Raw genomic sequence first — 13436 nt, 5'->3', positions numbered from 1 at the left:
TCGCATCGAACCAGGTAACCCGTTCACACTGCACCTGACCCAGGAATAACCCTTCTCTCTTCCCGGGTTGAATTACTGGGTCAGGCGACCCGGGATTTCTGGGGTGACCCTATCACACCGCACAGGGACCCGTGTCGACCTGGCAGTATACCGGCTCGATACCGGGTTATTTCTGCGGTCTGAAAGGAGTAATAGAGGAGGTTGGGTAATTTTCTGAGGGAAAGACCAAAATTGGAGCCTGCGGTGTCCGATGCTCGGGTAGTCTGAAATAAAGACTTGTACGTCAGGCACACAGCTGTGGGTCTTGTAAGGACCAGAGAAGATCTCCCACAGCAGTTGTGGTGGTGGTTATGTTACACCGGCTCACACTCTGGCCTTTGATGGCGGTTTCAAAGATTATTTTCCTATAGCTTTAATTCTGATCATGGGGTTTGTTCTGTGACATGTTGGCTAACTGTCTTTTTCTTATGTAGGAAGATTGTTGTGGAATTTGAAAGCACTATCACACAACTTCTGGGTAAATATTTATTTGTAGGTTTTTCCCTATAATGTATGACAAGATAATGTTTGGCTGAGCTATAGGACATTTTCATTGGAAGGTAGTAGTCTATAGTGTGTCTCTACATGCTATGAATGCGGTTTCTATGTATGTTTCTCTTATGTGGCTGAATAATCCATGCACAATTACCACTAAAGTAAAATCTGGGCCCTAGTGAAACACACAGGTCAGATTGTTGAAGAAAATTGGCATGTCTGACAGTACTGCCAAATATCGAAGGTAAAAGTCTTATTTGTGGGACCCAGGTACCGTAGCGTTTTGGTGCACCAACACCTTGTGCAAGATCTCACAAATAGAGAGCTGCTTGTAGTCCTATATTGTCTGCCTCATTAAAGTGATTAACAATACGGATGTAAAAGTCTAGCCTTCCAAATGCGTTTAAGGCTACCCTCAGATGGTATACTGCATGCCATTAAGTTTCAGTTTGTGCAGAAGTCTGGCACATGGTCTTCTACAGGTTACGAAGTGCAGATACTGGACCAGAAAATTTGAGAAATTTTCTCCAGATATGGATTTGTGCTATTACGCCACATTCCAACCTAAGTTCCCCAAACATATATACGCTCCAAATCTGCAAGGTGAGAGTTGAAGGGGGAAAAAAAACATGTTTATAGGGTGAATCCAATTAACGGCAATGTTATGACTGAGTTAGTGCGGCAACAGCTGTGCTTTATGGAGGCCTGAACCGGCTCAAAACAGCTCATTGGTCTGCGAGCAAAAATGTGTGTATTCAGGCTAATTGCGGTGCAGTTACTGGCATGTTAATGTCACGCTAACTCAGACCCTTTGTGGTTTGATCCAATAGTTTATAGGGTTCTAGGACTTCCTAAAACACATGCCGACAGATTTTATCATCTGATTAAATCTACAAAAACCTAAAGCTTGGTACACGCTACCAGATAAATGCAGCTGATCTGATAAATTATCTGATTGGTGTGCACACTGAGCAATTGCTTGTACTTGGCCCACACTATGTTGTCCTAAATGATCTGACTGGTTGCAGGAGTTGATCGGCTTCCAGTGCTCCTGCGTACATTGTCCACTTATTGAGCCAATTACTGGATGAAGGGCCTGATTGTATAGTGTGTACCCAGTTTAACTGGATTATAGCATGGAGCTGTTGGCTCATCATTATTACTATGGGGGGCATTGTCTGGCATTAGCATGTAAACACTTAGGGGTATATTCAAATGAAGTCGAAAGCTGCCGTCTGTCAAAAAGACGTCAGTTTTTGACTTTTTAGGGTCAAATCGTGAGTCGACCTATTCAATATAACCCCAAATTTTTCGACAAGCCGATGAATTTGACTTGTCCATAGCACGTGGATCGGCAGAATAGCTACCTATCCACGTGTTTGTCAAAAACGGGGCCAAAACTGACTGAGGGGGGACAGGCAGTGGCGGCTTTGAGGGGAGGGACTGGGGGAAGGGGGGGTCAGGGGAGAGCCGTGGGCAGACTGGAGAGAGTAGCGCTACAGCAGCGGCTATATAGCCGCTGTTGTAACGCTGCTCTCCCACCGTCTCCCCTCCCCACATCTCAATTCGACTTTTTTAAAAGTCGAATTGAGATGTCCATTGAATAGCCCAGGTCGGATCCATTCCGACAAATGAATGTCTGAATAGATTAGACTTCAATTGAATATATGAATGTTTGTTCAATTGAACATACCCTTTAGTTTGAGGTTGTGGTCCTAGCTGGTTGGATAGACTGCAGTGACAGCCGATAGGGGGAGATTTATCTTGGGTCTCGGCTGGTTTATAAAGCAGGGGGTTGGGGGGAAGCCGCCAGAAGCAGACACTTGTGTACTGAGCTGAAAAGAAAGCATGGTGCGTATACTGAAACATTAACTGTATCGCCTGGTCCTAAATCAGGATTTGTCTTCCTTGATTTGTCCAGTCATTTACACCCCAGTGATGAGCATGATCCAGTTTCCATAGTGGTGGTAAGGAGTCCTGTGGCTTATTATACGCACCTGGATTTTCTTTCTTTTTCTTAAGAGGATTCACAAAAACACAAAGAAACGGCCAAACAAGAGATACAGAAAGTCCTACAGGAGAAGCAGCAGGTGCAGGTGGAACTAAACTCCATGGAGAACTCCTTCTCCGACCTGTTCAAAAGGTTTGAGAAGCAGAGAGATGTGCTGGAGGGGTACCGCAAGGTAAAGTGCCATTTTATTTATCCCCCTATATGGTGTATATGATGTGGCATAAACCAAAGAATATAAACTAATAGTGACATGAACAATTGTCGTCTTTTTTTTTTTTTTTTTTCAATGGACAGGTGTCATGCTCTACCTGAACATAGCACTCGTATATATTTATACAATATGGGGTTGTTAGAAAAAATTTAAATTTTTTTATTTGCTTTTTGATTTTATCTATTCAGGATACAGTTTTATTTACCTACAATCAAGATCCTGACGGTCAAAATACCGACATTAAAAATGTCGACACGGTTAAAAAAAATATATTTCTTTTTTTCTTCCCATTGAATCAGACTTGTTCATATTTTACCATCCCAGTGGAGGGGGCATATAATAGTGTGCCGAGCGCAGCGAGGGGAGACTGTACACTTAGACGGTGTCCATGTCGAAGTATGTTTACATACACAACAAAAAAATAATGGATAACTAATGTTGACATTTTAAATGTCTGTATTGTGAATGTGTTGACATTTTAAAAGGTCGGTACTTTGTCAAAATACAGACAGACATTGCCTATCTGTCAATTGTCGGGATTTTGGTTGTAGGTAAATCATACTGATCCCATCTATTCCTTAACCATCGATATAAGCTTTTATGATTGAGACCTTTTTCAGAATCTAAAAACAAAGTCCACCCACACAGCTTTGGACCCCTTAGTGTGCAGCAGACTGCAGACACTTGGCAATGTGTGTTCCACCTATTGTCGGCTCTGAGTTAGGGTGCCATAGGACAGTGTTGGGGTCAGATTAACAGCCATGGGCCACACAGGTCACTGCAGGCATATGGCTCATGCGAACATGTCTGTTTTTGAAAGGAATGAACACATTCCTATTTTGTTATATTTCTCTGACGTCCTAGTGGATGCTGAAGACTCCGTAAGTACCATGGGGAATAGACGGCTCCGCAGGAGACTGGGCACATCTAAAAAAAGATTTTGCACTATCTGGTGTGCACTGGCTCCTCCCCCTATGACCCTCCTCCAAGCCTCAGTTAGATTTCTGTGCCCGGCTGAGCTGGATGCACACTAGGGGCTCTCCTGAGCTCCTAGAAAGAAAGTATAGTTTAGGTTTTTTTATTTTACAGTGAGACCTGCTGGCAACAGGCTCACTGCAGCGAGGGACTAAGGGGAGAAGAAGCGAACCTACCTAACTGGTGGTAGCTTGGGCTTCTTAGGCTACTGGACACCATTAGCTCCAGAGGGATCGAACACAGGACCCGACCTCGTCGTCCGTTCCCGGAGCCGTGCCGCCGTCCCCCTTACAGAGCCAGAAACAAGAAGGTCCGGAAAATCTGTGGCTGAAGACTTCTCTCTTCTCCAAGGTAGCGCACAGCACTGCAGCTGTGCGCCATTGCTCCTCATGCACACCACACACTGCGATCACTGATGGGTGCAGGGCGCTGGGGGGGAGGGCGCCGCCCCGAGGAGCAATAATAATAAACACCTTGGCTGGCAAACTGACACCATATGTCAAAGTCAGAAAAATATCACGCTGCACGTTGCCATATATGCACTTCATGTGTGTGTGCACGCGGCATATTTAAATCAAAATAATGTATTTTATAAGTTAATATTCCCCTGAGTTCAGCAAAGTATGGTATATTAAAGATGGCTCTTTGACCTTAGAGATTCCCCAAACAATAGCTTGCATGTTGGGAGGGCTTCACATGTTCATATGCATAGTTAAGCACAGGAATAGTAATTGAAGATTAATTGTATTCCAAATCAGTATCTTTCCTGCAGACGGAGTACAATAGCCTTTAATTACACTGAGCTTTGAGACTCAATGAGGAGGGCCAACACCTGTGTTTACGAAATGGGGCTGGATTTGTCTCCAGAAGAATGATTGCTGAGATGTCATTGTCTCAACTGAAAGTGGACATCATGAATATCGAACAAAACCCAGAGACAGGGTTTTGTTTTGTATTCGCCAAACAATAGCTTCCCACAAGACAGGAATGTGTTAGTCATCACCCATCGGTTTGCATAACCAAGGCCACTGATACAAGACAGCCCACATACTGTGAAAGACACACTTCCTGTGGTTGACACACCCCCACAGCTGGAATGCAGGTATGATATTATCCACTGGAAATCACATGGCTCACTCACTCACACAGCTACCTGGCACCCAGCAGCATGGCTGCTTCATCCCCAGGACTGACCTCCAAGCGGAAGGCTAAGTATAGAATTCACATGGCTAGATAAGGGAATATAGACAGATGGCTTTAAGGTCAATGGTGCTGGTTTAAATAGGATATTGTAACTTGTTTGTGTGATAGATCTGGGAATCTGTGATGGTAGCTGGGACATTAGACAACCTGTAGCATAGCATTTGTGGTATTTGTTTGCCTATGGTGATTTAAAATTGTGCTGGTTTGTTATAATATATCTTGTCAATCATGAATACCGCCATGCAGTTACTTGTGAATATGGGTTTTGTAGCAATGGCAGGCTGATATGTGTGGTTACATTGTGATCTGGTCTTGTGATAATTCATATAGCATAGCCATCATACCATATGCTCTGGTTATTGAGATACTGAGTTTGTTTGGAATGTGAAATTGAATAAGATGGTTCTAGGATGTTGGATTGGAATGTGGAATAAGATTAGTTGGTTTGTAAGAAATGGCTGCTGCTGGGTGTTTTCCCCTCCCCCTTTCAACCATGTGTTGCAGTCTTTGGAATCATGGGAGGTTTTTCCCAAAATGGAGTCTAGCTTCTGCCCCATGCGGCATTGTAGGGACAATTGTGTTGCTGGGTGTTGTGTATATAGGGACAGGCAAGCTGTATATATATGTATATAGGGCCTGGGTAAGCTCAAGTATTTTCTCCACAAAGATTCTCAGCATTGACTAACTGCGCAGCGATTGTTCCTCACATGTGTAAGATTCTCTGCAGCCATATAACCATATTGTCTTATTGTTATTGTTAGCCCTCTCTCTCCCCCTCTCTCTCCCCTCCCCCTTAAACGTACTTGTGTCTTTATTGTATTATATGTTGGTTACTTGGTTAGATATTCTATGTTATTTTGGTAGTGTATAGCTTGTATTGTATTTTTGAACGTTCATTCTCTCACTAAAGGCGTTAGAACCTTAGACCGGTATTATATTGATTATTATAAATGCATAAAGGTTCTCAGAGCGTCATAGTCGCTCATACAGCTTTTAAGCTAACAAGGTTACACTGCATTACATCTACACATTATCACTGCACAAATGTTTACAGTATAAGTACATTCCTTAAGGTATAGTTAAGGGAGTACCCTTGCGGTACTTTTTGTGCCAATTGCGTACTGTGTTCTTTAACCTTTAACGTGTTTTTAATAGGACAAATATTATAGACATTGTCACATATATAGCCCCAGGGGCTATATAGGTGTAAATTAACCCCTGCCAGACGTTTTAAAATAGCGGGAGAAAGCCCGCCGAAAAAGGGGCGGAGCCATCTCCCTCAGCACACTGGTGCCATTTTCCCTCACAGCTCCGCTGGAAGGATCGCTCCCTGGCTCTCCCCTGCAGTCCTGCACTACAGAAAGGGTAAAAAAGAGAGGGGGGGGGGGGGGGGGCACAATTTAGGCGCAGTATAGATACATATGCAGCTATAAGGGAAAACACTTTTATAAGGTGATATCCTTGTGATATATAGCGCTCTGGTGTGTGCTGGCATACTCTCCCTCTGTCTCCCCAAAGGGCTTTGTGGGGTCCTGTCCTCTGTCAGAGCATTCCCTGTGTGTGTGCTGTGTCGGTACTGCTGTGTCGACATGTATGATGAGGATAATGATGTGGAGGCGGAGCAAATGCCTGTGAATGTGTTGTCACCCCCTGAGGGGTCGACACCGGTGTGGCTGGACTTATGGAAGGAATTGCGTGAAAGTGTCAACTCCTTACACAAAAGGTTTGACGACATAGGACAGCCGGCTACACAGCTTGTGCCTGTTCCAGCGTCTCAAATGTCATCAGGGGCTTTAAAACGCCCGCTACCTCAGGTGACAGATACAGACGTCGACACGGATACCGACTCCAGTGTCGACGGTGATGAGACTAGTGTACCCTCCAATAGGTCCACCCGTTACATGATTGAGGCAATGAAAAATGTTTTACACATTTCTGATAATACCCCAGGTACCACAAAAAAGGGTATTATGTTTGGTGAGAAACTACCAGTAGTTTTTCCTGCATCTGAGGAATTAAATGAGGTGTGTGAGGAAGCGTGGACTTCCCCAGATAAGAAATTAATAATTTCTAAACTGTTATTGGCAGCGTACCCTTTCCCGCCAGAGGATAGGTCACGTTGGGAAACACCCCCTAGGGTAGATAAAGCGCTGACACGCTTATCAAAAAAGGTGGCACTACCGTCTCCGGATACGGCCGCCCTAAAGGAACCTGCTGATAGCTTTAAGGGTATGTTCCTGCTTTCTATTTACACACACACCGGCATTATATTGAGACCCGCTATTGCATCGGCTTGGATGTGCAGTGCTGCAGCTGTGTGGTCAGATTCCCTGTCGGATAACATTGATACCATGGATAGGGACAATATTTTGCTGACGATAGAGCATATAAAAGACGCAGTCTTATACATGCGTGATGCACAGAGGGATATTTGCCGATTGACATCAAAAATAAGCGCTATGTCCATTGCCGCCAGAAGGGGGTTATGGACTCGGCAATGGTCAGGCGATGCCGACTCGAAGCGGCACATGGAAGTTTTGCCCTATAAAGGGGTGGAACTTTTTGGAGACCTCGTTTCCACAGCTACTGCTGGGAAATCAACTTTTTTTGCCACAGGCTACCCCACAGCAAAAGAAAGCACCGTATTATCAGGTGCAGTCCTTTCGGCCCCAGAAAAGTAAGAGGGCTAGAGGCTCATCCTTTCTGCCGAGGGGCAGAGGTAGGGGGAAAAAGCTGCAGCACACAGCTAGTTCCTAAGAGCAGAAGTCCTCCCCTGCGTCCAGTAAGTCCACAGCATGACGCTGGGGCTGCTCAGGCGGACCCGGGTACGGTGGGGGCCCGTTTCAGGAATTTCAGCGCACAGTGGGCTCTCACAGGTGGATCCCTGGGTCCTTCAAGTAGTATCTCAGGGGTACAGGCTGGAATTCGAGACGTCTCCGTCCCCCGCCGTTTCCTAAAATCTGCCTTATCGGCAACTCCCTCTGCCAGGGAGGCAGTGTTGGTGGCTATTCAAAAACTATATTCACAGCAAGTGATTGTCAAGGTACCCCTCCTTCAACAAGGAAAGGGTTACTATTCCACAATGTTTGTGGTACCGAAACCGGACGGTTCGGTGAGGCCCATCTTAAATTTAAAAGCCTTGAACACTTATATCAAAAGATTCAAGTTCAAGAGGGAATCGCTCAGGGCGGTTATTGCGAGCCTGGACGAGGGGGATTACATGGTCTCCCTGGACATCAAGGATGCGTACCTGCATGTCCCCATTTACCCTCCGCACCAGGAGTACCTCAGATTTGTGGTACAGGACTGTCACTATCCGTTCCAGACACTGCCGTTTGGGCTATCCACGGCACCAAGGGTCTTTACCAAGGTAATGGCCGAAATGATACTCCTTCGCAAGAAGGGAGTTTTAATTATCCCGTACTTGGACGATCTCCTGATAAAGGCGAGGTCCAAGGAACAGTTGGTGGTGGGGGTAGCACTTTCTCGGGAAGTGCTGCAACAGCACGGCTGGATTCTCAATATTCCAAAGTCACAGCTGTTCCCGACAACACGTCTTCTGTTCCTGGGAATGATTCTGGACACAGACCAGAAAAGTTTCTTCCAGTGGAAAAAGCCGAGGAGTTGTCATCTCTAGTCAGAAACCTCCTAAAACCCGGACAGGTGTCGGTACATCAATGCACACGAGTCCTGGGGAAAATGGTAGCTTCGTAAGAAGCAATTCCATTCGGAAGGTTCCACGCAAGGATTTTCCAGTGGGACCTGTTGGACAAATGGTCCGGGTCCCATCTCCAGATGCAGCAGCGGATAACCCTGTCGGCAAGGACCAGGGTGTCGCTGCTGTGGTGGCTGCAGAGGGCTCATCTACTAGAGGGCCGCAGATTCGGAATACAGGACTGGGTCCTGGTGACCACGGATGCCAGCCTTTGAGGCTGGGGTGCAGTTACAGGGAAGAAATTTCCAAGGACTGTGGTCAACTCAGGAGATTTCACTTCACATAAATATTCTGGAGCTAAGGGCCATTTACAATGCCCTAAGCCAAGCAAGACCCCTGCTTCAGAACCAGCCGGTACTAATCCAATCAGACAACATCACGGCGGTTGCCCATGTAAACACAGGGCGGCACAAGAAGCAGGAGGGCAATGGCGGAAGCCACAAGGATTCTCCGATGGGTGGAAAAATCACGTATTAGCACTGTCGGCAGTGTTCATTCCAGGAGTGGACAACTGGGAAGCAGACTTCCTCAGCAGGCACGACCTCCACCCGGGAGAGTGGGGACTTCATCCAGAAGTCTTCCAAATGCTGGTAAACCGTTGGGAAAGACCACAGGTGGACATGATGGCATCCCGCCTCAACAAAAAGCTAAAAAGATATTGCGCCAGGTAAAGGGACCCTCAGGCGATCGCTGTGGACGCTCTAGTAACACCGTGGGTGTACCAGTCGGTTTATGTGTTTCCTCCTCTGCCTCTCATTCCCAAGGTACTGAGAATAATACGAAAGCGAGGAGTGAAAACTATTCTCGTGGTTCCGGATTGGCCAAGTAGAGCTTGGTACCCGGAACTTCAAGAGATGCTGTCAGAGGACCCATGGCCTCTACCGCTAAGGCGGGACCTGCTGCAGCAGGGGCCCTGCCTGTTCCAAGACTTACCGCGGCTGCGTTTGACGGCATGGCGGTTGAACACCGGATCCTGAAGGAAAAAGGCATTCCGGAGGAAGTCATCCCTACCCTGATCAAAGCCAGGAAGGATGTCACTGCAAAACGTTATCACCGCATTTGGCAGAAATATGTTGCTTGGTGTGAGGCTAGGAAGGCCCCCACGGAGGAATTTCAACTGGGTCGATTCCTGCATTTCCTGCAAGCAGGGGTGACGTTGGGCCTCAAATTGGGGTCCATTAAGGTCCAGATTTCGGCTCTGTCTATTTTCTTCCAGCAAGAACTGGCTGCACTGCCTGAAGTTCAGACTTTTGTCAAAGGAGTTCTGCATATTCAGCCTCCTTTTGTGCCCCCAGTGGCACCTTGGGATCTCAATGTGGTTTTGGAATTCCTGAAATCACATTGGTTTGAGCCACTTAAGACTGTGTATTTGAAATATCTCGCGTGGAAAGTGGTCATGCTGTTGGCCCTGGCTTCGGCCAGGCGTGTATCAGAATTGGCGGCTTTGTCTTGTAAAAGCCCTTATCTGATTTTCCATATGGATAGGGCAGAGTTGAGGACTCGTCCTCCGTTTCTCCCGAAGATGGTCTCCGCTTTTCACTTGAACCAACCTATTGTGGTGCCTGCGGCTACTAGGGACTTGGAGGATTCCAAGTTACTGGACGTAGTCAGGGCCCTGAGAATTTTATGTTTCCAGGACGGCTGGAGTCAGGAAAACTGACTCACTGTTTATCCTGTATGCACCCAACAAGCTGGGTGCTCCTGCTTCTAAGACTATCGCACGCTGGATTTGTAGCACTATTCAGCTGGCGCATTCTGCGGTGGGATTACTGCAGCCTAAATCTGTAAAAGCCCATTCCACAAGGAAGGTGGGCTCATCTTGGGCGGCTGCCCGAGGGGTCTCTGCTTTACAACTTTGCCGAGCTGCTACTTGGTCAGGGGCAAACACGTTTGCAAAATTCTACAAATTTGATACCCTGGCTGAGGAGGACCTGGAGTTCTCTCATTCGGTGCTGCAGAGTCATCCGCACTCTCCCGCCCGTTTGGGAGCTTTGGTATAATCCCCATGGTCCTTACGGAGTCCCCAGCATCCACTGGGACGTCGGAGAAAATAAGATTTTACTCACCGGTATATCTATTTCTCGTAGTCCGTAGTGGATGCTGGGCGCCCATCCCAAGTGCGTATTGTCTGCAATACTTGTAAATAGTTATTGTTACACAAATCGGGTTGTTGTTGCGAGCCATCTGTTCAGAGGCTCCATTGTTATCATACTGTTAACCGGGGTTCCTATCACGAGTTATACGGTGTGATTGTTGTGGCTGGTATGAGTCTTACCCGGGATTCAAAATCCTTCCTTATTGTGTTAGCTCTTCCGGGCACAGTTCCTAACTGAGGCTTGGAGGAGGGTCATAAGGGGAGGAGCCAGTGCACACCAGATAGTCCTAAATCTTTCTTTAGATGTGCCCAGTCTCCTGTGGAGCCGTCTATTCCCCATGGTCCTTACGGAGTCCCCAGCATCCACTACGGACTACGAGAAATAGAATTACCGGTGAGTAAATTCTTATTATAACTATCACCATGTATTGTAAATTCACTTATCAGTGATCATACCAATAGGAGAGTAATCTTCCAAGTGCTCAATGTCATTGTGACCTTCTCAGAATGAAGAGGCCCTGAAGATGTGCGTGGAAGATTATCTTGCACGGATTAAAAAGGAGGAACAACGCTATCAAGCACTGAAAGCTCATGCGGAAGAGAAGCTCAATCGGTAACACATGGGATAAGATTGTGGCCCAATCAAATTAACCGTGGGTCCCATTAGCACAAGTATCCAAAAATCAGAAAAATTTTAGGTCGCAGGTTCAGAATAGGTGAAATGTAGGAAGATTATATATATCTCTATCCATGTTTTGCCCACTTTCATGCAGCCTCCCCCCTCCCAGGTCATTGGGTTGATTCAATTCTCCGGCAGTTGAATAGTGCCGTGAATTGGCTCCTGTCTCTTTTCAATTCAGCTCATGTTAAGTCTGCGAATGCCCGTTCTCCCAGACTTAACAGGTTCATTTGTCGGGAGAGCGGGCATTCTCCGACTTAACTTCCCGGCGCGATGCTTATTCCTGACAGAATCGGCCTTGCGTCAGCCGCGCAGCAGCACTTTTTTTGTCAGATTTCCCTTCGCATCCCCTGTGGGTGAGAGAAGAATTCCTGACAGTTGAGTGTCACTTGGAGCTGTATTGAATAGCACCGGGAGCTAATTCCCAGCGCGATTCAACTGTCGGAGAATTGAATCGACCCCATTGACTGTAGAATTACTGTGTGACATTGCCATACTTGCCTCTAAGACTTTTGACACTGGATTGTGCACCCAGCTGGAGCACGCTTAATAAAAATACGCTGTAATGTATCTCAAGGTTTCTGCGGACAGAACTCACGGCTAATTGAATTGGCCCCTCTTACTTCCTGTATGGTGCAGGCCTGCTAGTGGGAATGTGGATAGTCTCTACAAATAAGTGGAATTTTACTGTTTGTTCTCTGCGGTGACATCTGACTTCTATCTTTTCTCAGAGCAAATGAAGAAATTGCCCAAGTAAGGGGCAAAGCCAAGGGAGAAGTGATGGCGCTACAGGCCTCCCTCCGTAAGGAGCAGATGAAGACTCAGTCACTAGAACGCTCCCTAGAACAAAAGGCAAGTCCTCCCTATTGTAAAATAATGTACAGCCACTGCTCTAAATGGGGTTTCTAAGTTGTAAGCATATTCTATAGTGGGCGGGACAAGTAATCATTGACGTTCCAAAAAGTGCACAATGTAAGCTACCATATGTATGGGCATCTAAATGTGCAGCCGTCACCCATACAGCGGCCTTCATGCTGGGCGGCTCTAGTTACAGGGTGTAATAAGTGGAAACCACGCAGCCAGGTATATGAATATTTCTTGTTTTACATTTCAGACAAAAGAAAATGATGAACTGACAAAAATATGCGATGACTTGATCTTAAAGATGGAGAAAATTTGAGCTCCCTTCTGTGCACAGCACTTTATCCATGTTGTCTCCTCTTCCTTTATGTTGCCAAGTCTTGTCTGTGTTTTTTATATGTTAAGAACTAATAAATAGAACCTTTTTAATTTATTGCTGATGTTCTTTTCAATATCCATTGCTGAGATGTTCCTATAACTATTAATGATGTAATCACTCCCCTACCAGACAAAGATAATGTACTGTTTCTCTGACGTCCTAAGTGGATGCTGGGACTCCGTAAGGACCATGGGGATTAGCGGCTCCGCAGGAGACAGGGCACAAAAAGTAAAAGCTTTAGGACTAGCTGGTGTGCACTGGCTCCTCCCCCTATGACCCTCCTCCAAGCCTCAGTTAGATTTTTGTGCCCGGCCGAGAAGGGTGCAATCTAGGTGGCTCTCCTGAGCTGCTTAGAGTAAAAGTTTAGACTTAGGTTTTTTTATTTTCAGTGAGTCCTGCTGGCAACAGGCTCACTGCATCGAGGGACTAAGGGGAGAAGAAGCGAACTCACCTGCGTGCAGAGTGGATTGGGCTTCTTGGGCTACTGGACATTAGCTCCAGAGGGATCGATCACAGGCCCAGCCATGGATGGGTCCCGGAGCCGCGCCGCCGGCCCCCTTACAGAGCCAGAAGACAGAAGAGGTCCAGAAATCGGCGGCAGAAGACGTCCTGTCTTCAGTAAAGGTAGCGCACAGCACTGCAGCTGTGCGCCATTGCTCTCAGCACACTTCACACTCCGGTCACTGAGGGTGCTGGGGGGGGGGGGGGGCGCCCTGAGACGCAATATAAACACTTTTTTTGGCAAAATATACATCACATATAGCTCCTGGGCT

General features: G+C 46.5%; 1 protein-coding gene across 5 annotated transcripts in view; it reads left to right on the top strand.

The window, feature by feature from the left end:
- Positions 1-12717, top strand: part of TACC3 (transforming acidic coiled-coil containing protein 3) — a 75462-nt gene extending 62745 nt beyond the window's left edge. For all 5 annotated transcript variants that reach the window (XM_063924840.1, XM_063924825.1, XM_063924836.1 and 2 more), the window contains exons 12-16: positions 474-517; positions 2557-2717; positions 11251-11357; positions 12155-12275; positions 12538-12717. In XM_063924840.1, coding sequence (XP_063780910.1) covers positions 474-517; positions 2557-2717; positions 11251-11357; positions 12155-12275; positions 12538-12603 — 499 coding nt within the window. In that variant the 3' untranslated portion in view covers positions 12604-12717. The remainder of the gene's footprint in view (positions 1-473; positions 518-2556; positions 2718-11250; positions 11358-12154; positions 12276-12537) is intronic.
- Positions 12718-13436: the final 719 nt, after the last annotated feature.

This window comes from Pseudophryne corroboree, chromosome 1, assembly GCF_028390025.1.
Source record: "Pseudophryne corroboree isolate aPseCor3 chromosome 1, aPseCor3.hap2, whole genome shotgun sequence".
Taxonomy (NCBI): Eukaryota; Metazoa; Chordata; class Amphibia; order Anura; family Myobatrachidae; genus Pseudophryne; species Pseudophryne corroboree.
This window is presented reverse-complemented; position numbering and strand designations above follow the sequence as displayed.